General features: G+C 35.8%; 1 protein-coding gene across 1 annotated transcript in view; it reads right to left on the reverse strand.

Annotated features, from left to right (window-relative positions):
- Nucleotides 1-25,211, reverse strand: part of TTC21B (tetratricopeptide repeat domain 21B) — an 89,110-nt gene that overhangs the window by 29,403 nt on the left and 34,496 nt on the right. Inside the window, exons 15-22 of the mRNA XM_059052382.2 lie at nucleotides 24,287-24,525; nucleotides 22,403-22,475; nucleotides 21,327-21,437; nucleotides 20,451-20,589; nucleotides 14,497-14,603; nucleotides 9,997-10,185; nucleotides 5,158-5,268; nucleotides 3,898-3,979 (exon numbers count right to left, since the gene is read on the reverse strand). Of these exons, the coding sequence (XP_058908365.1) occupies nucleotides 3,898-3,979; nucleotides 5,158-5,268; nucleotides 9,997-10,185; nucleotides 14,497-14,603; nucleotides 20,451-20,589; nucleotides 21,327-21,437; nucleotides 22,403-22,475; nucleotides 24,287-24,525 (1,051 nt within the window). The remainder of the gene's footprint in view (nucleotides 1-3,897; nucleotides 3,980-5,157; nucleotides 5,269-9,996; nucleotides 10,186-14,496; nucleotides 14,604-20,450; nucleotides 20,590-21,326; nucleotides 21,438-22,402; nucleotides 22,476-24,286; nucleotides 24,526-25,211) is intronic.

Below are 25,211 nucleotides of genomic sequence, written 5' to 3' on the forward strand. Positions count from 1 at the left end.
AGTAATTAGATCTATAGGGAGAATTTTCCACTAGCTAGGTTAAGTCAAATTAGACAGTTCATTTCTGAAGTAAGCTCCAACACAGCCTTAAAGTATAAGATGTGCTACTGAGGATGACCTATAACACATGACAAAGTGAGTATAGATGCACAGATTTTAGAATAATTCTGAAAAAATTGACTAGTAGATAAGTTTATAAAATCCTATTAGGAATAAAGCAAAGAATGCAAGATTAAAAACAAAATATCAGGGCTTCCCTGGTGGCGCCGTGGTTGAGAGTCCGCCTACCAATGCAGGGGACGTGGGTTCGTGCCCCGGTCGGGGAAGATCCCACATGCCGCAGAGCGGCTGGGCCCGTGAGCCATGGCCGCTGAGCCTGTGCGTCCGGAGCCTGTGCTCCGCAACGGGAGAGGCCACAACAGCGAGAGGCCCGCGTACCACAAAAAAAAAAAAAAAATCACATAGACAATCAAAATTTACTTAAAACTTTGTATCTTTAAACAACTTGGTATTTCACAGTCATTCATTGAGCCATTCAACCAGTAAACAATTACTCTGCACCATCTATGTACCTGGAAATATACCTGATGCTGGTGGTTGTATGTTGTTTGGTATTTCTGGAGTACTAGATCGTTCTACTGAATTTATAAATAAATAATTCACTTTATATTTGTTTTTAAGTAGACAGTCCAAAGCACCACTATTATGTATTTGGAAAAAGTGCTGGGGCCAAGTAACCTGGGTGATACAAAATTCACGTGACAGTTGAGGGGCTTCTTCAAATCTTACACACGAGGGCACTGTTGCCACCAATGGCTTAAACATATTCACAAAGAAAGATGTCTGTTTTTTAAAGAAACCAGGTTGGATCACTGACTCAGAGGGAAATGCTGCAATATGGGAACAGCTTGAGATAGAATGAAAATATTACGTGCATTACCTTAAACAGTAGTTCAGAGAAGGATAAAAAGACAAAACAGAGTATAGAAGCCAAGAGAGAAGCCATGGCAGGAAGACAACATAGGCCTGAAGAAAGTATGAGTAAGGTTTGGGCAAATGAAGTGGGAGGATGGCCCATATTTTAGACTTGGAGTAAGCAGAAAAGGTAAGAAGTTGAAGTAATTAAGAGCACTCTTTCAAATAACATCTGAATATGAGCTGCAACAGACAGTGTGAGAAACAACATGACCCGAGGAAGTCCAAAGGTGGTAGACAATCTTAAAAGATGATAAAAATAATAAGAAATAAAATAAGAACAAGATTTTTCCCTTTTAATCTTTGCCCTAACTAGGAATTAGGAATGTTTTATTTGTAAGCAGAAGGGATTTTTCTGTAAGTTCAAACCTTCAGCGAGTGACAGCATTAGTAAATGGAACAAGTTGAGTGTATCTGGTTCTCTGAGCTGCCCTCGAGGCATGCCCACCTCTGTGTGCATGCTGCCCCACCCAGACAGCTCTGACTGCCCATGGCATCATCCTGAGACAAGGCATAGGTGCTGGAAGAACTGAATGACAGCTCGAGGACTTCCTCTGAGATCGCAAACTCTTCTCAGCCAGTACTTTGACATATAAGTAACTTACATTCCCTTTCCTTCCCCCCTTCCCCCACCTCCCTTCTTTCCTTTTTTTCCTTCCACTCTTCTATTCATCCAAGATTTATACTCAGCCAGATACTGTTGTAAATCTTCATAGCAGTGAAGACACAGTTCCTGGCCACTTGATGCTTATGATCTATTATTTACAATTTTTGTTTTGCTTTGTTTTGTAAATGCAATATAAAACAAAGAACCAAGAACAGGATAAAAGGATGGAGGGCAGTGAGGTGTTATTGACATAGGATGGCTGCGGAAGGGCACCCTCATGAAGAGGCAGCATGAGAGCAAAGTTCTGAGTGGAATAAAGCAGAACATACTCCAGGAAGAGGGAATAGCAACTGGAGAGTCTCAAGGAACTAATCTGCCTGGGTTGTTGCTTACCTAATATCTACTATCCCTTCCTTCTTCACTATCAGAGTTCTGATTTTATTCTATGTGGCACTGTGTTCAGCTAGAAGATGACACTTCCCACTCTGTTCTGCAGCTACAGAGGTGCTTCTAGAAAGGGTTTTTTTTTTTTTTTGAAAGAAAGAAAAGATAACTCACTGAGGAGGTATGCCCTCTGGCCCACCTCCACCTTCCCCATCCAGGAACATCAATGCCTAGAGCTGCAGCGGTCATCTTGGACGTGATACTTAAAATGGAAGTTTGGCTAATGATGGTAGAAGTAAAAGACAGAAGGACTCAGACTTCCTGATGATACCGTGGAATCTCTGGGCCATTCCCAGCACAATCTACTTTTAAATTTCTTTAACATAAGAGAAAAATAAAAGCCATAATTATTTAGGCCACTAGAGTATGGGGGGGAGGGTATCCGCTACTTTCAGCTGAAAGCATGTCTAAACTATTTGGAGGCAAGGCATAGAAACAGAGGTGAGTTATGAGAATATTGCAGTAATCTGTGTGAGAAATGACCAGGGTGGCAGCAGTAGAGGTGGTAAAAGTGATAGGATTCTAGACATATTTTGAAGGTAGAGCTAACAGGGATTCGCTGACAGACTGGATGTGGTATATGAGAAAAAAGATGAGACAAAGGTAACTAAAAGGTTTGGGACTGGAGTAAATGGATAAATGGTAATGCCATTTACTGAAATGAGAAAAGGAGAAGGTAATGCCATTTACTGAAATGAGAAAAGGAGAAGGAGTAGATCTGGAGGGAAGGAAAAGATCCAGTGTTGTGTTTTGGACAGGTTAAGCTGGAGAGCCTCTTAGGCAGCTGAGTGGGAATGCAAATAGGCAGTGGTGGAGATAAGTCAGGACTGGACACAGGACGTAAAGCCGGGGGCCTGGATGAAGTAACCTAGAGCGGTGAAGGTATTAAAGGAGAAAACGTTTGAGAACTGGTATCTAGAACATTCTGACATTTAAAGGTCATAATGAGAAGACAGATCTAACAAAGAAGGGTGAAACAGACCGGTCAGCTGGGAAAACACCGGGTAAGCCCAGCATCCTGGAAGACAAGTCAAGGACGTCTCTCATGAAGGAGGGGGTAAGCTGTGCTCAGTACATTGTCAGGCCCAGAAAGCAGAGAACTGAGAATCAGACCTGCGTCTGGCAGCACGGACAGTACTGGCCACCCTGCAGAAGCAGCCTCCCTGGAGTGCAGGAGTGGAGGAGACATTGAAGACAGCAGACAGAAATCCTTCAGAGGAAATTTGCTACAGTAGAAAATGGAGCTGTAATTGGAAGGGGTGAGTAACAGGAGACTTAAGAGCTGGGTTTTATTTACTAATGTCTTTAAAGCAGGCAGGTGTCACAGCATATTTATGTGCTCACTGGGAAGAAAATGATGGTACGGGAAAGATAGAACAGCAGAAGTAAAGCCCTTCAGGAGGGGAGGGGAGGCGTCCAGGGCCCACAGGGAGCAGCTGTTGCAGGTGGGGTGGCAGACCTGGGGAGGACAATGGCTGGGGAGCAGGCCAACCTGGGGACAGGAAGAGGAGACATTCTCCTCCAGGTGCTCACGTTTTCCCAGTGAGGTAAGAGGCAAGGTTTCTAGCTGAGGACAAGAAAAGGGGAAAGGGGAAAGGGTGCCAGAGGTTGGAGGAGAGGAGAAAGTATAAAAGGTGGATGGAGTGAGTGAATTCATTAGAGAAGTACAGTAGGACTGCCAGGCAGAATCTGAGGGCCCATCTGGGGTCTCTGGTCCTAATTTAAAGTGAGACCAGTCACTTTAATGACCTGTCATTTTCCTTATAACCATTTCAGCTGCTCAAGGGCAGGTGTGGAATAAGCAGCATAACAGCCAAAAAGAAGAGAAAGGAAGTTGATTGCATTAGAAGGTATAATCAGTGGATATTTACCTGGTTTTCGTTCTAAAAGCTGTTGTAAATGAAACACGGCTTGTTCGTAGTCCTGTTTTCTGAACATGAGATCTGCCATCATCTATAAAGGTAAACGTTGGCTCTAAAATTATTGCCATATATTTTACAAAGCATAGTATTCCTATCAAGATTGAGTGCTATGAAAACACATATGAGAAACATGAGGGCAAAGTTTTATAAAACGGAGCCATTTAAAATTCAAGTACACCTTAAGCAGATTAGCACTGAGTATAACAAGATCATCAAGGATGTGAAACATTTCTGTTTGCAAAAACTGTATTTTTAGCATAAAATATGTTTCAAGTAGTTATTCTAAAAACAGAAACTTGAAGGGAACTGCACATTCTCTGTGTCTCACTTGGCTAAAATAACAAGATTTAAAAAAAAAACCCAGAACATTCCGAAACCTTAAGTATTTCAAAGGAATTAAAACTGAGCAAGACCTACTGAGATTTTCTTATTATGTGTTTTAAAAGGGAGAGGTCTTGGGCTTCCCTGGTGGCGCAGTGGTTGAGAATCCACCTGCCGATGCAGGAGACACGGGTTCGTGCCCTGGTCCGGGAAGATCCCACATGCCGCGGAGCAACTAAGCCCGTGAGCCATGGCCGCTGAGCCTGTGCGTCCGGAGCCTGTGCTCCGCAACGGGAGAGGCCACAACAGTGAGAGGCCCGCATACCGCAAAAAAAAAAAAAAAAAAAAAAAAAAAAAAAAAGGGAGAGGTCTTATATTTTTCAGTTATAGTGACTCATTTGTAAAATTATTAAATGAACCTCACAAACTGTCATCTATGTAGCTGTTTGAAAAGCTACCAAAAACCTCAACCCAGGTAAAAATGAGAAAGAAAAGCAAAACTCTATTTAATAAACACACACCTTAAAATGATACATGAAGAATTTTTTCTGTAACTCAAAGTGCCACTGAAACTGATAACAGTTAGTCTTTAGCAAATTAGAGCTTTACCACATGAACTCCTCCTGAGCAAGCATAAAGAAAAATTAACTAGGCCCCAAAGGGCAAGCAAAAGCCTGACCTAAGTTCACCATTCTTATAAAATAAAGAGAGTCTTGGTGTTTATTGGTAAAATATACTAATAATGTTAAAAGTGTTATTTCTTCCAAAAGCCAACATGAGCCAGGCATCTCATCTACTATTAGTTTTATCAGTTAAAATTTGAAACTGCCCCATGGAATAAATATAAAACACAACTGCCTTTACAGCAGTGAAGTTTCCTGGACTAACCATGGTGGCAGCTTCATTGTCCTGGTCACTCTGGAGAAGCAGAGCACAGTGCCGCAGGCAGGCGTCAGGGTCATCTTGTGCCAGGTATAATCGTGCCAGCTCCAGCATTATCTACAGAGAAGAAGGGCAAGATTAGTCAGAAAATGTTTGGAATAAAAAGTGAAATAGGAAAATGTCTAGGCACAGATGAAACTTTATTTGACCGAAAGTTATTGCAATAAAAAGGCCAAGCATGATAAGCAGGAAAACTATAGGTTTGCTCATCTCTAGTTTCTCTTATACTGGAAAAAAAATTGGAAAAACAGGCTGTGCCTCACTTGAAAAGTAGAGAGACACAAAGCATTGTGAAAAGAACACTGGTCTTAAATTAGGAGCTACGATTCTAGTCTAAGCTTCTCCATGATGGGGCCCTTTACCTCTCTAAACCTGTTTCCTCATTTGTAAAATAAAAACCTTGAAGCAGATATGCTCCATATTTACAGATATACTCCAGTAACTGATTCCAGTTACTTTAGTCACCACTGAACAAGGTACCTGTTTGGTTATAACTTAATAAAGAGTATCTCTGCCTTATATCTGAAAGAAGTGTATTACTTCAAAACGTCCAATCTTAAACTTTAAATTCTAGAACATGGTTGTCTTGTGTTCTACATCACTTATTTAAATATTTAGCCATTTACTAGAGTATTGTTTTAAAATACTGATCATCTATCAAGATCTGAGAGTAACAACATTTTAGTTTATAAAACTGGCCATGACAACCAGTGGATCACTGAAGAAATCAAAGAGGAAATCAAAAATTACCTAGAGACAAATGACAATGAAAACATCATGATCCAAAACATATGGGATGCAGAAAAAGGAGTTCTAAGAGACCTTTACAGAAATACAATCCTACCTCAGGAAACAAAACAACTCTCAAATCAACAACCTAAACTTACACCTAAAGCAACTAGAGAAAGAAAAACAAAGAAAACCCAAAATTAGTAGATGGAAAGAAGTTATAAAGATCAGAGCAGAAATAAATGAAATAGAGAATAAAAAAACAACAGAAAAGATCAATGAAACTAAAAACTAGTTCTCTGAAAACACAAACAAAATCGATAAACCTTTAGCCAGACTCATCAAGAAAAAAGGGAGAGGGCAAAAATCAATAAAATTAGAAATGAAAAGGAGAAGTTACAACGGACACCACAGAAATACAAAGGACCAGAAGAAACACTACAAGCAACTATATGCCAACAAAATGGACAACCTGGAAGAAATGACAAACTCTTAGAAAGATACAATCCCCCAATACTGAATCAGGAAGAAATTGCAAATATGAACAGACCAATCACAAGTACTGAAATTGTGATAAAAAAACTTCCAACAAACAGAAGTCCAACACCAGATGACTTCATAGGTAAATTCTACCAAACATTTATAGAGTTAATACCTATCCTTCCGAAAGTATTCCAAAATACTGCAGAGGAAGGGACACTCCCAAACTCATTTTATGAGGCCACCATCATCCTGATACCAAAACCAGACAGAGATACCAGAAGAAAAGAAAACTACAGGCCAATATTACTGATGAACACAGATGCAAAAACACTCAACAAAATACTAGCAAACCAAATCCAACAATACATTAAAAGGATCATACACCATGATCAAGTGAGATTTATCCCAGGGATGCAAGGAATCGTCAGTATCTGCAACTCAATCAGTGTGATATACCATATCGACAAACTGAATAAAAACCATATAATCATCTCAATAGATGCAGAAAAAGCTTTTGACAAAATTCAACACCGATTTATGATAAAAACTCTCCAGAAAGTAGGAATAGAGGGAACATACCTCAACATAATATAGGCCATATATGACAAACCTACAGCTAACATCATACTCTATGGTGAAAAGCTGAAAGCATTTCCTCTAAGATCAGGAACAAGACAAGGATGTCCCCTCTTGCCACTCTTATTCAACAGTTTTGGAAGTCCTAGCCATGGCAATCAGAGAAGAAAAAGAAATAAAACGAATCCAAATTGGAAAAGAAGGAGTAAAACTGTCAGTGTTTCCAGATGACATGATGATACTATACATAAATAATCTTTAAGATGCTACCAGAAAACTACTAGAGCCCATCAATGAAATCAGTAAAGTTGCAGGATACAAAATTTAATACACAGAAATCTCTTGCATTCCTACACACTAACAACGAAAGATCAGAAAGAGAAATTAAAGAAACAATCCCATTTACCATCAGATCAAAAAGAATAAAATACCTAGAAATAAACCTACCTAAGGAGGCAGAAGACCTATAATTTTGAAAACTACAAGACACCAATGAAAGAAATCAGTGATGACACAAACAGATGGAAAGATATAACATGTTCTTAGATTGGAAGAATCAATATTGTCACAATGACTTTACTCCCCAAGGCAATCGACAGATTCACTGCAATCCCTAGCAGATTACCAATGGCATTTTTCACAGACCTAGAACAAAACATTTTAAATTTGTACAGAGACACAAAAAACCCCGAATAGCCAAAGCAATCTTCAGAAAGAAAAATGGAGCTGGAAGAATCAGGCTCCCTGACTTCAGCATATTCTATAACGTTACAGTCATCAAAACAGTATGTTACTGGCCCCAAAACAGAAATATAGATCCATGGAACAGGATAGAATGACCAGAAATAAACCCACGTCCCTATGGTCAATTAATCTATAACAAAGGAGTCAAGACTATGCAATGGAGAAAAGACAGTCTCTTCAATAAATAGTGCTGGGAAAACTGGACAGCTCCATGTAAATGAATGAAATTACAACATTCTCTAACACCATACACAAAAATAAACTCAAAATGGATCAAAGACCTATATGTAAGTCCAGACACTATAAAACTCTTAGAGGAAAACATGGGCAGAACACTCTCTGACATAGATTGCAGCAGTATCTTTTTGGATCCACCTCCTAGAGTAATGGAAAAAAAAAACCCAAAACAGATGGGACTGAATTAAACTTAAAAGCATCTGCACAGCAAAGAAAACCATAAACAAAAAGACAACCCACAGAATGGGAGAAAATATTTGCAAACAATGCGACTGACAAGGGATTAACCTCCAAAATTTACAAACAGCTCATGCAGCTCAACATTAAAAAAGCAAACAACCAAACCAAAAACTGGGCAAAAGATCTAAATAGACATTTCTCCAAAGACATACAGACGGCCAAAAAGCACATGAGAAGATGCTCAATGTCACTAATCATTAGAGAAACGCAAATCAAAACCACAATGAGTTATCACCTCAAACTGGTCAGAATGGCCATCATCAAAAAGTCTACAAACAAAAACAAATGCTGGAAAGGGTGTGGAGAAAAGGGAACCCTCCTAACACTGTCTGTGGGAATGTAAATTAGTACAACCACTATGGAGAACAGTATGGAGTTTCCTTAGTAAGAAACTAAAAATAGAACTATTGTATGATCCAGCAATCACATTCCTGGGCGTATATCCAGAGAAAACCATAATTCGAAATGATACATGCATCTCACTGTTCACTGCAGCACTGTTTACAATAGCCAAGACATGGAAGCAGCCTAAATGTCCATCGACAGAGGAATGGAAAAAGAAGATGTGGCACATATATACAATGGAATATTACTCAGCTATTAAAATAATGAAATAATCCCATTTGCAGCAGCATGGATGGACCTAGAGATTATTATACTAAGTGAAGTAAGTCAGAAAGAGAAAAACAAATATCATATGATATCACTCACATGTGGACTCTAATTTTTAAAAAATTATACAAATGAACTTATTTACAAAACAGAAATAGACTCACAAGATATTGAAAACAAACTATGGTTACCAAAGGGGAAATGTGGGGGGGGAGGGATAAATCAGGAGTTTGGGATTAACATACACACACTACTATACACAAGATAGGTAACCAACAAGGACCTACTGCATAGCACAGGGAACTCTACTCAACATTCTGTGATAACCTATATGAGAAAAGAATCTGATAAAGAATGAATATATGTATATGTATAACTGAATCACTTTGCTGTATACCTGAAACTAATACAACATTATAAATCAACTATATACTCCAATATAATTAAAATAAAATAAAATTTTCAAAAAAATTATACTGGCCATGTATATAAGTTTTCTACACTAATATTATCTTTACATTTATTCTCACACTGTGCCATTTGAAGTTAAGAGATTCAATCTAGTTGTTTTTGTATATCCAGCACCAAACAGCAATTAAAATACAACAACTGGGGCTTCCCTGGTGGCGCAGTGGTTGAGAGTCCACCTGCCGATGCAGAGGACACGGGTTTGTGCCCCAGTCTGGGAAGATCCCACATGCCGTGGAGCAGCTAGGCCCGTGAGCCATGGCCGCTGAGCCTGCGCGTCCAGAGCCTGTGCTCTGCAACGGGAGAGGCCACAACAGTGAGAGGCCCATGTACCGCAAAAAACAAACAAACAAACAAAAAAACCCCTGCTGTTTAGTAAACTGAATTGAATCCTCTAGATTCAGATATTTGAATTTGCGAATTGTTTTAAAGTAATTATTAAAACACAGATGAATGTAAAAAGAGCTTACAGATTTACTTTATATCACTTCATAATAATTTTAGACTAACATTATTAATTTAAGGCATCATGTATGTATTTTGAAGTATTTCTGAAACCAATATTAATATTTTAACTTGCATGTATATTACATTTCTTTTCAAATCTTTATAAATAAGCTGTTAAGAAGTTTACATTTGGGGAAATTAGATGACATCTGGAATATAAGGTGCTTAAAATTTGATAAAAGTACTGACCTTATTATCTGTTTCACAATGAACAAGAGCTTCTCTATAAAACTTAATTGCTTTTTCATAGTCTTGCTGAGCAACAGAATGTTTTGCAATCTCTGCACAAATTTCAGCTGCTAAATGTTTCTGTGCAGGGACTGCATCTGGCTGTTCCATCTGTACACGTTTTAGTACCCGAGCTTGTAATTCTCGAGCCTAGAAAAGTATAAGGATAAAAAGGAATTTAAAAAAGAAATTAAACAATTCTCAGTAACTCACATGTAGCATAATTTTACAGATTTATTTAAGCATTAATGGCCCTCAACCTAACAAAGCCTGATCCAAAGAAAATGTCTTAACTGAGGTGTTAAAAATGTACTTGTTTGCAAATAAGCCAGTATGCACTTCTCTTTGCAACTAAAATGCTATAAAAGTACTGAATCTTTTCCCACTGTTATAAGAATATGCACAGGAAACTCACTAACGAGGAAATGCAACCATGAAACAAATATTTAGAAAAGATGTCTATATGTTGTAATTAAAAAAATGAAAATTGTAAATGTTTATTCAATTAATAAAATAGTATCTAAAAGTTACTGAATCAAATACTGGCATGTTTCAGGGAGTAAGTACATCCACATACTGTCAATGGCATATAAATCAGTCCAGTCTTTCTGGGGAGCACCCTCGTAAAACATACTAACTCCCTAAAATTAATACGCTATTGAACTTAGCTGTTTCATTCTTGGGAAGGTATTAAGGACACCACTTAGAAGGAAAAAAGGAAACATGTTATTTGTTATTAAAGAAAAAAATGGCCTGTTGTAAAAAGAAAACAACAACAAAACAAAAACAAATCTGGAAGCAACCCAAATGTCTGACAATAAGGAAATGCCTAACCAATTGATGGTGTATATATACCTGGTCCCACACTATGCATAGACACTCGTAAGGAGGTAGGGGCCTTCCTCAGACTAAGAATGTAGAGTAATTTGCTAAATTGGAAGAGTATCAGCCTTCCCACCCACAAGTCTGGTTTCTGAAACATCGAGACCTTCCTTTAACAAGTGACAGAGAACTCCTAGGCATTAGGCCTTTACAATAAACTTTAACTTTGAGCTAATCATTCACTCATGCATTCATTTAATGAACAATAAATGCCCACCATCTGCCATACATTATGCTACACACAGCGAGTCCTTCTGGGGACTCCTGTCAAAACATTGGTTGACAACTGGTATTTGATGAAGATGGTCTAAAGCTGATTATTTTTTGGAACCACAGGTCATAATATTTTAGGGCATCATGATAAGCATTCTTTTGGAAATGAAAGAGAAAGGATTAAAAAATACTATATATATAGCATGTGGTAAAGGTTAACACTGTTTCATGAAATTTTAATTTTGGTTATATTAATGTGTGTTTATAAGTATAGAGGTATGTGCACGTTTGTGTATTTGATGTTTTATATTATGCATGTACCAGTGTGCACGGTTTTACATATGTGCACACACACACACTCACAAAGAACTCTGAAACAACTGGTCTAAATAGGGGCAGTACCCTTTTATACCTGTTGTGCCAGCTTAATTATTAATTCTTCTTTCTTTCTCAAAAGTATTCTGGCTTGAATGATCAATTATATAGTTGCACTAGGTTAAAAGATATGCACTTCTTTCTCTAGACAGTGTGAGTTTTATCTCTGCATCAACTAAATCTCTAAATGTCAAATAGGTGGACCTCATGAGCTTAACTCCCTAGAGAAAAATCTTTATAAGTTAGGTTTTGTGATACCTTGCAATTTTCTTAAAGGTAAATAATTGGGGGGGGGGGTGGATCTCGAGCAAAAGTTTTTTTCATTTTTTATTAAACAAATGTTATTTTAAAAAATGGCCTGTTGTAAAAACAAAACAAACAAATCTGGAAGCAACCCAAATATCTGATGATAAGGAAATGCCTAACCAATTGATGGCGTATATACCTGGTCCCACACTATGCACAGACACTCCTATGGAGGTAGGGGCCTTCCTCAGACTAAGAACGTAGAGTAATTTGCTAAATTGGAAGAGTATCAGACTTCCCACCCACAAGTCTGGTTTCTGAAACACTGAGACCTTCCTTTAACAGGTGACAGAGAACTCATAAAAGATATCATAAAACAATGCTCAATTTCTCTAAGTATATATAATAACCATTAAAAGACATTTTCACATAGAATAAAATTTTCTTGAAGAATTGATACCATTCCCTATACTTTTCCTTGGTTTTATCAGAAATAAATTTAATGGTCTTTTACAATAAGCATATTAACCCTGATCTGTCAACACCATTACGTTTCCCTCCCCCTTCCTTTATTATAATATTCTTGTAAATTCCATCAAACCCTTGGGTAGAAGAAAGTATATATATAAACATCTTATTTCAAAGAATTCTTAATTTTCCCTTTTTATTTCAATAGCCTTATTGTATATCTTACCAAAGACCATATCAAAGCAAAATATGCCAATAAAATCAGAATATCACTTTTTATATGATGAAGATGGAGCTATACTGGAAAAATCCATACAAATGAATGTTAAGTGAAGGAAGCAAAAACAAGTATAATCTGTACATATTAATTAAAACTATATAAAGTTATAATGTCCTAAAATTGTTAGTGTTTTATGGCACATAGGTTTTTTATTTCTAGTTTAGATTTTATTTTCACAGAAAAGATAATGCATATATAAAAAGTGATTTTTCCTTTAACTGTTCCTGAAATTAAACAAAATAATCTATGATTTCCTTTCAGCCATTCAACAAAAATTTCGAGCTCCTATCATGGTGAACATATTTGAAGATGGATCCCATGATTTTTCACCTCTATTGTTCAATAAGAGGATGGGGATCAGTTAGGAGGAGTCTGGGCTAAAAGATAATAATAGATAGGGCTAAAAGATGACAGAGAGGGATGAAGAAATGTGGAGTTATTTCAGAAGTCTGAAACATATTTCATGTTTAGCAACTATGCAAAAATATTATGATGGAACTCCCAAGTTTCATAATGTGGAGAATTAAGCTCAATAAATGGTTGCTGAATAAATGAATTTAAAATATCAAACACTTTGATTACACTTAGAAGTTTCTATTTGAATTGTATTGTAATTCTACATTCAAATTCAAACTGTTTGTATTGTACCTCAAAAAGATTTACTTTTTCAGAGATCAGAATGCAAAGAATATTATAGTTGGAGAGAACATTATAGCTAGCTCTTCAAATTTTATGGAAGGTGAAAAATCCCTGTGCTATAACATATAAACTTAAAATGAACTTGATTTTGGTTTGTTGGCATTGTTCTAACCACAGTTTGTCCTTTTTTTAGTGTTATTCAATGTGTCTGTTCATAGAACACAGAAGCTCATGCAACCAGTCACTGAGACTAATGATATTCATAATAGAATGAAATATGCCAAATTCACTTCTAAAATGTTTTGAAAGTCTACATTTATGAAACTTACACTTTCCTTTTAGCTAATGGTAGCTAACCTCAGGTGCCACTCCTTTATCATGAAATTCAGAAAACAGGGATAAAACATACCAACAATTAAGGGTAAGATATTACCTTGTTGAAGATTACATATCTTAATGAAATCATAAGCTTACACGGGGTCACAGAAATCTAACAGTGTGAGCTCAATTCATTCACAACTTGAACAAAAAATATTATTGGACATTGCCTGAAAAACACACACACACATTTTGTGTGTTGAAATCTAGAGATATTGAATCTATTAATAAAAATCTTCTGTCAAAGAAACCTCAAGGTCTCAAAGGTGCTAATACTGAATTGTTCCAAACATTAAAGAAATAGCATGTCTTAGAGACCAACCTTTCTAATGAACATATATATATGCACAAACCTTGAACAAAATATTAGGAACTATCTTTAAATTCCAGCAATGTCTTTTGAAAAATCACAACAGTGACATTTATTTCAGTACTATAAGGATGGTTTAACATTCAAAAATCAATCAATTTAATAAACAGAAAAAAAAAATTGGAGAAAAGTCACATGATCATTTTCATAGATTCAGAGAGTGCATTAGACAAAATTGTTAGCAAACTAGAAATTGAAAAATCAAAACACATCAGCTACTTAGGAATACATCTAAGGAAATGTGTACAAAACCTCTACACTGAAAACCACAAAACGTTAAAGGAAATTAAAGAAGATATAAATAAGTGGAAGAAAAAAACTGAGTTCAACTCCTGCCTATGACACTAGTCATGTGACTTCACACAAGTTATTACACCAAGCTCCCTCAGCTATAAAACAGGATTAAAAATATCAACCTTCCCTAATTGTTATAATAATTAGCAACAATACATTTAAACAGTACAATCCACTGGCATTCAATCATTATTTCTATTTGCCTTATTTTCTATGACAGTTGGGCCAAAAGATTGTCTTCCTTTTACGTGTGGCATATTTCCTTCTGAGACTATCACCCACCATTAACCCCTCACAAACAAAGGCGTTTGTTTACCTGTTGTAATGAAGTAACTGCATCACCAGGTCTGTCCACTTTACTATAAACTTTTGCTAGAAGAACTTGAGAACGTCCATCCTCCGTGAGAGCTGACAGTTCATTTACTATGAAAGAATAAAATATAATGGGAAAAAATAATTCATTTTAAATAAATCTTCACATTTTTCTACAAGTTTTTATACTTGATTTTGAAAAATAGTGAATAAAGTTTAAAAAGGTTCAGTAAATTAACTGAAGAATGGCCAAATTGGAAAAAAAAAAAGATTTAGGATAAAAACTGGCTGGAAAAAAGTTAAAGAACTGGAGGCTTTTCTTAGACATACAAGAGATAACAATACAACAACACAGAGAAGAGTTTCAATTTCCATTCTTTTTGTTTTTTTTAAGATTTAATTAACTAATTAATTTGTTTGTTTATCTGTCTTTGTTGCTGTGCATGGGCTTTCTCTAGTTGTAGCGAGCAGGGGCTACTCTTTGTTGCGGTGGCTTCTCTTGTTGAGGAGCATGGGCTCTAGAGCGCACAGGCCTCAGTAGTTGCGGCATGTGGGGCTCAGCAGTTGCGGCACAGGGCTCTAGGGTACACGGGCTCAGTAGTTGTGGTGCATGGGCTTAGTTGCTCCTCAGCATGTGGGATCTTCCCAGACCAGAGATCAAACCTGTGTGCCTGGCGTTGGCAGGTGGATTCTTAACCACTGCACCACTAGGAAAGTCCTCAATTTCCAGTCTTAAGTGTATAAGCACTTCTGTTTGTGCAAGTCATTTAAAAACAAGATAGGGTAGTTGGTACATGCAATTGATAACTGTATTTATTTTTAAATAACAGAACTTAATAAAGTATACATATATATACAGACATATATACATAATAAACACTGACTTTGAGGCCATCCTGCCTTGTTTCAAATCTAGGCTTTATCACTTTCTAGTTAACAAGGTCCTAGTCGAACAAGGTAGTTATCGATTCTGTGCTTCCCTTTCATCTGTAAAATAGGGGAAATAATAGTACCTATCTCATAAGATTATTGTAAAATTTTAAAAGTTAGTAAATTATTAAATAAGCTAATATATGCAAAGCAGTTAAAGTCCTGTACATGGCAAGTGCTATTTAAATATTTGGTATTATTATTTTGTAATCTAAGAGTAATAAAAGAACCCTAGATAATTAACAAAAAGATGTTTCTTCTACCATTTATTGACAGCATGGCCTAAGCCATATTCTGTTTGAAGAGGTTTACATACATCATTATTTATTTAAAATCTTAACCTGAGAAGCAGGTTTTGTTATTGCTATTTTACAGGTAAGAAAAGCTCTAAGGTGGTACAAGGATCAAGGAAGGCATGAGAGTGGTGAGAGCGGGCTGGAAGGAGAGGTCACAGGAGCAACAGCATGCAAGTGTGAAGGCCATGTAAGCCACTGTAAGACTTTGGTTAACTCAGAGAAATGGGAGACAAGGGGGAGCTTGAGCAGATGTGATCGAACGTTGGTTGTTTAAAAGGTCCAATAGTGCTGCTGGGTTGGGAAAGGCTGTGTCCAGCTGTGAGGTTGAGGACTGGGTAACAGGGAGACCAGGTGTAGGCTACTGCTTTAATCCACCTAAGAGACAATGTAGCTAGGACAGGGTGACAGTAGTGGAAATAATGAGACACAGGAGAATTCTGAATTTATCTAGAAGGCAGAACCAAGAGGATTTCCTATGGGCAAGCACAAGGATGAAGGCAAGGATTTTGGTTCTTCAAAATTACAAAGAAGGCTGAAGTTATTGAGATAGAGAAGTCTGCACATAGAGCAGATGGGGGAGGCAGATTAAGGAATTCACTTTCAAACATGCTAAGTTTAAGATGTTTCTTAGAACCCTGGTGCTACTATATCAGCTAGGTGAACCTGGATAACTCAAGAAAACTGAGTATTAGATGCTAATTTTAAAATGTAGATAATTTTATTTGCCTCAAAAACTAATGTGAGCATTAATAACATATAATGAAATGCACATGGAGGCATCTAAGTACACCATTGGATGTGCTCAGCAAATTATTAAATGAAAGTATTTATACTGCATAAATGTAATATACTTATGCCCATATAAGTAAAACATACTACTTGAATCTCTCCTCCTCTACAACCTTTTAAAAAAATGCATATCCACATTTAGGCCATCTGTAGTGTTTCAAGCAAGGTCTGACAAGACTCATGCAAGGGCTTCCCTGGTGGCGCAGTGGTTGAGAGCCCGCCTGCCGATGCAGGGGACACGGGTTCGTGCCCCGGTCCGGGAAGATCCCACATGCCGCGGAGCGGCTGGGCCCGTGAGCCATGGCCGCTGAGCCTGTGCGTCCGGAGCCTGTGCTCCGCAGCGGGAGAGGCCACAACGGTGAGAGGCCCGCGTACCACCAAAAAAAAAAAAAAAAAAAAAGACTCATGCAAGTATTTTTACAGAATTAATAAATGCATTCAAATTAGGAGAATCTTCAAAGCTAAATTAAAAGACCATTTTAGACATATTAGAAAATTTAGAGTTGCCTTGCCTTATCTATGTATCCAAACATATTTTAAAACCACAGAAAACATGGTATTGGCAAAAATAAAAATGGGGAGGGGAGGAGAAGGAAGGAACTCAAAACAAAAATTCCCAGAATCAGGGTGAAATGTATAAAAAAGTTTATAATATGACAAAAGTGGCATTTCAATAAATGACACTGAGATATAATTGGCTATCCATTTGGGAAACTATATAGTAAAAATTGTATGTGAATTAAAGTTCTCCATTATAAAAATTAAAATTCTCCATTATACAAATTAAAATTACAAAAACCCCAGAAAAATATAAGAAAACTTTTTTTAATGTTAGAATTAGGGAAGCTTTTTCTGAGCATGACAAGAAATTCAAAAGTCAAAAACAGAAGACTGGTAGGTATTATATATGATAATTAAATATTCTACTTGACCAATGAAATGATAAAGTAATTTGATAAAGAAAGGACAGCCTGGGAGAAAATATCTGCAACATGAATAATAGGTAAGAGATTAATGAATAACAGGTAAAGGATTAAGACAAAGGATATGAATGAAAAGTTCCTAGTGAAAGTACAATCTATAGATATAATACCTAACCTTATCAATCATCAAAGAAATGTAAATTAAAAGTCTGTTTTCTCTATAATTAATACTACATAATGTTGAGACATTTTTACCCTTAAGAAAAAACAATGGAGCAAGATTCAATTCTAGAAGTACATAGTGCTATATAAATAAGGATTCTATCTCAGTAATGTTTTCTTCCAAATGTCTATTGATAGGGGACACATCAAATAAATTATGATATTGACATACAGTAAATTATGCTACCTATGTTAAAAAATTTAAAAGCGCTAGATTTACCAAAATGAAGAGAGGCTATTACATGAAAAATGCATACTGCAGACCTATAGGTATAATATGACTCCTTTCTGGTAGAAAAAAATGTTCTGTAATAGTGTGTGAGAGATAGGGGTAGGGAGATTGATCGGGATGTGGTTTTCTCTGGAGAGTGGGAGAGGGACACAACTTTCATTCACTTTTGTAGTCTTCAAATTTTTGCAATGAACAAGCACTAGATTTTATTAAAAAGTACAGATCTTTGAAAAGTAAATTTGTATGAACTTGTAAGAATGCAATTTGATAGTATCCAATTAAATTTTAAGTACACATACCCTTTAACATAGCATCTTGCTCTTAAGAAATATAAGCAAGTGTATGCCAAAGAATGAGATACAAGGATATTCATTTTAACATGGTTTATAACATCAAAAGATTGGAAGACAAACTAATTGGGGAAAAGTTAAATAGCTTACAGAGTTATAAAATACTGTGAGTCCATTAGATAGAATATGGATGTACTGATATCAAACTATATCTGCAACATACTGTATGTGAAAAAAATTGCTGAATAGGAAGAAAGATGCATTTTGAAAAGAACAATATGCATATTACACTTAGATATTTACATAAATATATATAAAATATACACTAAAACACAAAAATGGTTACCTCTAGGGAGGTCTGAGAACAAGGCAAGTAGAATTCACAGGAGAAACTGGAGACTTGTACATTATACTCTTTAATAATGCTGAATTTTTTTAAAAAAACAACTTTAAAAAAGGATTATAAAAATGTTTACTTGTTTAAACACCGGTTGTAGTTACAATTCATAGGAAACTTCCAACAAAGCTACAGTAATCAAAACACAACAGTACTGGCACAAAAACAGAAATATAGATCAATGGAACAGGATAGAAAGCCCAAAAACAAACCCACGCACCTCTGGTCAATTAATCTATGACAAATGAGGCAAGGATATACAATGGAGAAAAGATAGTCTCTTCAATAAGTGGTGCTGGGAAAACTAGACAGCTACATAAAAAAGAATGAAATTAGAACATTCTCTAACCATACACAAAAACAAACTCAAAATGGATTAAAGACCTAAACCTAAGACCAGATACTATAAAACTGTTAGAGGAAAACATAGGCAGAACACTCTGACATAAATTGCAGCAACATCCACTGCTGGATTTTTTCAATCCACCTCCTAGAGTAATGAAAATAAAAACAAAAATAAACAAATGGGACCTAATTAAACTTAAAAGCTTTTGCACAGCAAAGGAAACCATAAACAAAATGAAAAGACAACCCACTGCAGAATGGGAGAAAATATTTGCAAATGAAGTGACTGACAAGGGATTCATCACCAAAATATACAAACAGCTCATGAACCTCAATATCAAAAACATAAACAACCCAATCAAAAAATGGGCAGAAGATCTAAACAGACATTTCTCCAAAGAAGACATACAGATGGCCAAAAAAAGCACATGAAAAGATGCTCAACATTGCTAATAATCAGAGAAATGCAAATCAAAAATACAATGAGGTATCACCTCACACTGGTCAGAATGGCCATCATTTAAAAATCTACAAACAATAAATGCTGGAGAGGGCACGGAGAAAAGGGAACCCTCCTACACTGTTGGTGGTAATGTGAATTGGTACAGTCACTATGGAGAACAGTATGGAGGTCCCTTAAAAAACTAAAAATAGAGCTACCATATGATCCAGCAATCCCACTCCTGGGCATATATCCAGAGGAAACCATAATTCAAAAAGATACATCTACCCAATGTTCACTGCAGCACTATTTACAATAGCCAGGACATGGAAGCAGCCTAAGTGTTCATTGACAGAGGAGTGGATAAATAAGATGTGGTATGTATATACAATGGAATATTACTCAGCCATTAAAAAGAATGAAATAATGCCATTTGCAGCAACATGGATGAACCTACAGATTATCATATAAAGTGAAGTAAATCAGAGACAGACAAATATCATTATATTACTTATATATGAAATCTTAAAAAATGATACAAATGAACTTATTTACAAAACAGAAACAGACTCACAGAGTTTGAAAACAAACTTATGGTTACAAAAGGGGAAAGGTGGGAGGGAGGGATAAATTAGGAGTTTGGGATCGACAAATACACACTACTATATATAAAATAGATAATCAACAAGGACCTACTGTATAGCACAGGGAACACCACTCAGTTATCTGTAATAACCTATATGGGAAAAGAATGTATACATATATATATGTATAACTGAATCACTTTGCTGTACACCTGAAACTAATATAACATGGTAAATCAACTATACTCTAACACACACAAAAAATTAAATTAAAAAAAAAAACTAAAGGAAACTTCCTTTATGTCACTTTGGAAAGTAGTTTTCTATAACACAAACTTTCACAAATCTGTTTTAAGATTTTTAAAATATCTTATTTTAGTAGAGTGACATTCTGACAAATGAAAGAACCAACCTCACATACACTATCAATACAAATACATACTAATATAAAAATAAAAAGAATCAGATATATTAGGTATACTTTTTCAAATAAGAAAGATTTTCATACCAGGTTCATGAGCTAGTGCATGTTGAAGAACTTTTTCTGCTTTGTCATACCATTTCAGTTTTAATAAGAGCTCAGCCAAGTCATAGAAGAGATAATTTTGTTGTCCATTTTTCAGAGCGGCTTCATAATAAGTGATTGCCTAAATAAAATCCATTTCAGTTAGGGAAAAAAAAAAGACAATGAGAATGGCATTCAAGCATAGATCCTACACACATTCTGACTTAAAGCAATTGGAAGTAACCTAAAAGCAGCTTATGCATGGACTTGCACTATTGATTAAGTGTGCCGTTTTTCTTACAGAATCCAATATTACACAAATCTAGCATTTCTTTCAACAAATAACTAAAGCAAAGTACTTTGTTAAAATTTTTTCCAGTTTTATTCCAAAAGTTAGTGAATGCAAATACTTTGCTAGCTGTTGTATATATGTTCAACAGTTACCAGGAATAGGGCAAGAATATAACTAAAGGAAAATCTATTATCCTTACTACAAAACAAACAAAAATGAAAACAACAAAAAAAACCCCTCAAAGCACATGGCTTACCAAAACTGGTTCAACAGAAAGGACATCTATTATGCTTTGTCATACGATAAAAGAGATATAACAACAGTAAGTTTATCATAATTTATTTCATGGAAGAATTCTGCTGTAAGGTGAAACCTGAAGTAAACTTTAGGGTCCAAAAAGTCTTTGCAAAATGCAGCAGAGAAGAATCTGAGACATTGAGAATGTCTTTAACACAAATTCCAGTTTGTAAAGACAAATTTGGAGTTTCCAACCATTAAGATACAAACAGTGCTTGCTGAAGATCTTTCACAGAGCAGGGTTTGCAGATTTGTTAAAACAGATACATTTCAAAATAAAAAGTATTTACCTTTGAGTAGTTGTGAGTTTTGACAAGAGCTTTCCCAATTTTGCTTGCCAATGTTCCATCCTTTGGGTTCTGATTTAATGCTTGCTCATATGCTACTATGGCTTCTTCGGGCTAATGTTGGCAGATAAAAAATGAAGCAATAAAATAACAGCTTAGGTGGCTCCCATTAAATGGCAACACTTCTATAATTAAGGTCTACATTTGGAATACTTACTAAGACTAATAAAGCACATACTAAATCCAGAAACCTTAATAATTTCAGAGAGCTGATAATCACTAGTGCAGGTGTAACTCACTAGTATAATCCCACCCATGTTACTTAGGTCCGTGTCCTCATAAATAGTCATATGAGAACTAAGAGACAGCTTCTTGACAGCTTTTCATCTGGCATCATTATAAAAGCCAGAACCAGAGGTCAGAGGATTGCTTTCCTTTGAAGAAAACACCACCTTAGCCAGTAGCTCTTTTCATCCTTTTGTTTAAAAGTGACTCACCTTACTTCTGGTATCATCTTTATTTCAAATGATAGTGCTGAATAACTGGATCTCAATTTGAAAAATAACTGTAACTTTTAAATTGTAATGTTTGTCTCCCTTTTTATTGTGATGACTGGATCTCTGACTATTAAGTAAACGTTATTAAAATGAGGGGAGAGGATTTGGATGAAGGTGGTTAAAAGGTACAAGCTTCCAGTTACAAGATAAATAAGTATTAGGGATGTAATGTACAACATGAAAATTAACACTGCTGTACGTTATACGTGAAAGCTGTTGAAAGTAGATCCTGAGAGTTCTCATTACAAGGAAAAAATATTTTTTCTATTTCTTTAATTTTGAGCCATTTAAGATGATGGATATTCACTGAACTTACTGTGATAATCATTGCATGATGTATTTAAGTTAAATCATTATGCTATACCTTAAACTTACACAGTGCTGCATGTCAACTGTATCTCAATAAAACTGGAAGAAAAAAACCCAAATTCCTTTCAGTAGAATGTTATACTAATCACAAAGAAGAATTTTTGGTTTTTGTTTTGTTTTTAAATCTAAGTTCAGTAGTATCAGAAACTTTACCTCTTGAATATTCATGTATGCATCACCAAGGAGAATAAAAGAACGAGGGCTGGGCATCCTTTCAGCAATTTCTCTGGAAATCAGATGAACTCTACTTAGTATATTGAATACAAATTTCTTCTTCTAAACCAATTAAACAAAAGATAAGCTTATTTTTTTCAATGAACTAATAGCCTTCAGAGTGCCTTCTTCATATCCAACAGTGTAATATTGTTAAAAAACCCCAGCCATACCCACACTCAGATTGTTTATGCTAAGTTAACAATTTTTTTCATTAAATTTTTCTATTTCCTGAAATGCAGGTAAAAGTATACAGATAGATAGTAAACATATAAGCTCTCATTATCCAGAAATACATGATGTGGGAATGAAGTTGCAAAATATGACAAACACTTATCATCCTCCTATGCATCTTGAGCTCTGATGTTCATGGCATAAGTCATATACAACAAGTTACCTTAAAAAATATATTCTACTTCAACATTTGCTGCTTATTTTTTACCTGCAAAATGTAAACTGCTAAAGGTCAAAATACCAAGGTTGCTCAAATAATGTGATGCTAAGTCTTTAATGTACAATATCTCACTTAATTGGTCCCAAAACTCTGAGAAAAGAAAATTATTACAATTATATAGATAATTCTGAGTTTACTATAGCTAATGTGTCAGATCTACTTGAAAAAAAAACCTATGATTTTAGCTACTATACTATAGTGCATCCAAGCACATCAACCCTATTTTATATATACATACATATATACACTACCAAACGTAAAATAGCTAGCTAGTGGGAAGCAGCCGCATGGCACAGGGAGATCAGCTCGGTGCTTTGTGACCACCTAGAGGGGTGGAATAGGGAGGGTGGGAGGGAGACGCAAGAGGGAAGAGATATGGAGATAAAAGTATATGTATAGCTGATTCACTTTATTATACAGCAGAAACTAACACAACAATGTAAAGCAATTATACTCCAATAAAGATGTTAAAAAATAATAATAGAATAAAAGGTGTGAAGAGTGAAAAAAAATTGTCATATCATTAGAGATGATAGTGCCGATATTTTAGAAACAACATAGAAAACATAATCTAGGAAACTCCAGTCCATCCATCTGTACAGGGGGTGCTGCTCAGTTTCTTTGAATCACTCAGTACCTACAAAGAATCTGAGCAGCTTTCTGGGCTTTGATATTTACAAAATATAGATGAACCAATACGACTTAATTCATCAACATTTTACTATTCTCAAGGATAAAACATTAATTTTCTCTCACATAGAGTGTGTGCTTGTATCTTTATCTTTTTGTTTGGGGAGAAGTGTAAGAGCAACCTGTGTGTGCATGTGTGCACCCATGTCTCGTGTGTGTGTGTGTGTGTGTGTGTGTGTGTGTGTGTGTGTGTGTTTTGTGTATCCAGTAACTCCTAAGGGCATCAGTGTATGACACTTTTTAAACCCCTGCCATTTCTGTAATCCATATCTTAGTGTGGTATACACTAAGCCATAATTTTCTTCTGCTATAACTATGATACTGAGTGTTAAATATGACTATATAGTCCCTGAATTGTTACATTACATAATGCTTTTAAGCTATTAGAATACATGTAGTTGTAGCTCTTTCAAAGTCCAAAAATAACATCTGATGAGAGAGGAGAGCTGAGAAACTAAAGTAAGCCACAGGTTGAAACAAATCATAATTACCATGATTTACATTTTAGGGAGAGTGAGTAACTTGGTTAGAGTGACTGTGTTTGGTGGTAGTAGAAGGAGGCAAGAACACATTAAGGAAGGGATCTACAAAGTATCTGAAAAGCGGTTAAAAGAAAGAAATTTGGGGATTAATTTTAGGAGATAAATGTGAAAATATAATGGGTTGGAAGAACCATTTACCTGTAACAAGTGATATATAACATCTTCTCTTTTCTGTGCTTCAGATATATATCTGCCATTTTTTCTTTGGTCTCTATGAAATAAGGCTGCTCAGATGTAACATTCTGAAGCATGCTTAAAGCCCGCTCCACATCTCCCTGGCCCAGAGCGAGGTCTGCGTTAGCAATAGTGACACGCAACTCTTCAGATGTCCCAGAAAATTCATGGATGGCATCTTGTAAAACTTTGGCCGCCTCATGCTGTAAAGGTGAAATTAAAGTAACATTCAAAATTTCAACAAATTACACTACAAACTGAGGTTTTCTACTAATACAGAATGAACAATAAATGCTAGTACAGTTATGATATTTGTGAAATAATAATAGATTTTTTGAAAAGTACAAAAATTTTAAACCAAACTCAGAGACCAAATTAAGATGACATTATAAATATTTGTTAGCTTAAAAGTGTTCTCATAACTAGGACAACAGCAGTTGCTACATAAGACTTGTTGCAATTATAATTTAATATACATTTACTTTGTACCCAGCATTGTAAATATTAACCCATTTAATTCTCACAAAAATCCTCTAAGGTAGTTACTATAATTACCCCCCACTTTGCAGTAAGTAAAATGAGATTCAGACAGTTAAGAAGTTAACAAATGATAGAACCAGCCTGACTGACTCCAAAGCCTAAATTCTTAGCCATGTTCATTACTGCATCTTCAATGGGATCCAGTCCACTGTCACCCTCTGTACCCGATGGCATTATATAACATAGCAGATTACGTTATTCCCTACACTAGGACATCATTTTTGTTATACCCCAGGTGAATATATTTCCTAATTTCCAAATCTGTACCTCAATGAATCTAAAATTCATTGATTTTAATTGATCTCAACTTTAGAGATTTTAAAACATTCTGATTTAAGAAACGTTAAAA

Source organism: Kogia breviceps, chromosome 2 (assembly GCF_026419965.1).
Source record: "Kogia breviceps isolate mKogBre1 chromosome 2, mKogBre1 haplotype 1, whole genome shotgun sequence".
NCBI classification, from domain to species: domain Eukaryota; kingdom Metazoa; phylum Chordata; class Mammalia; order Artiodactyla; family Physeteridae; genus Kogia; species Kogia breviceps.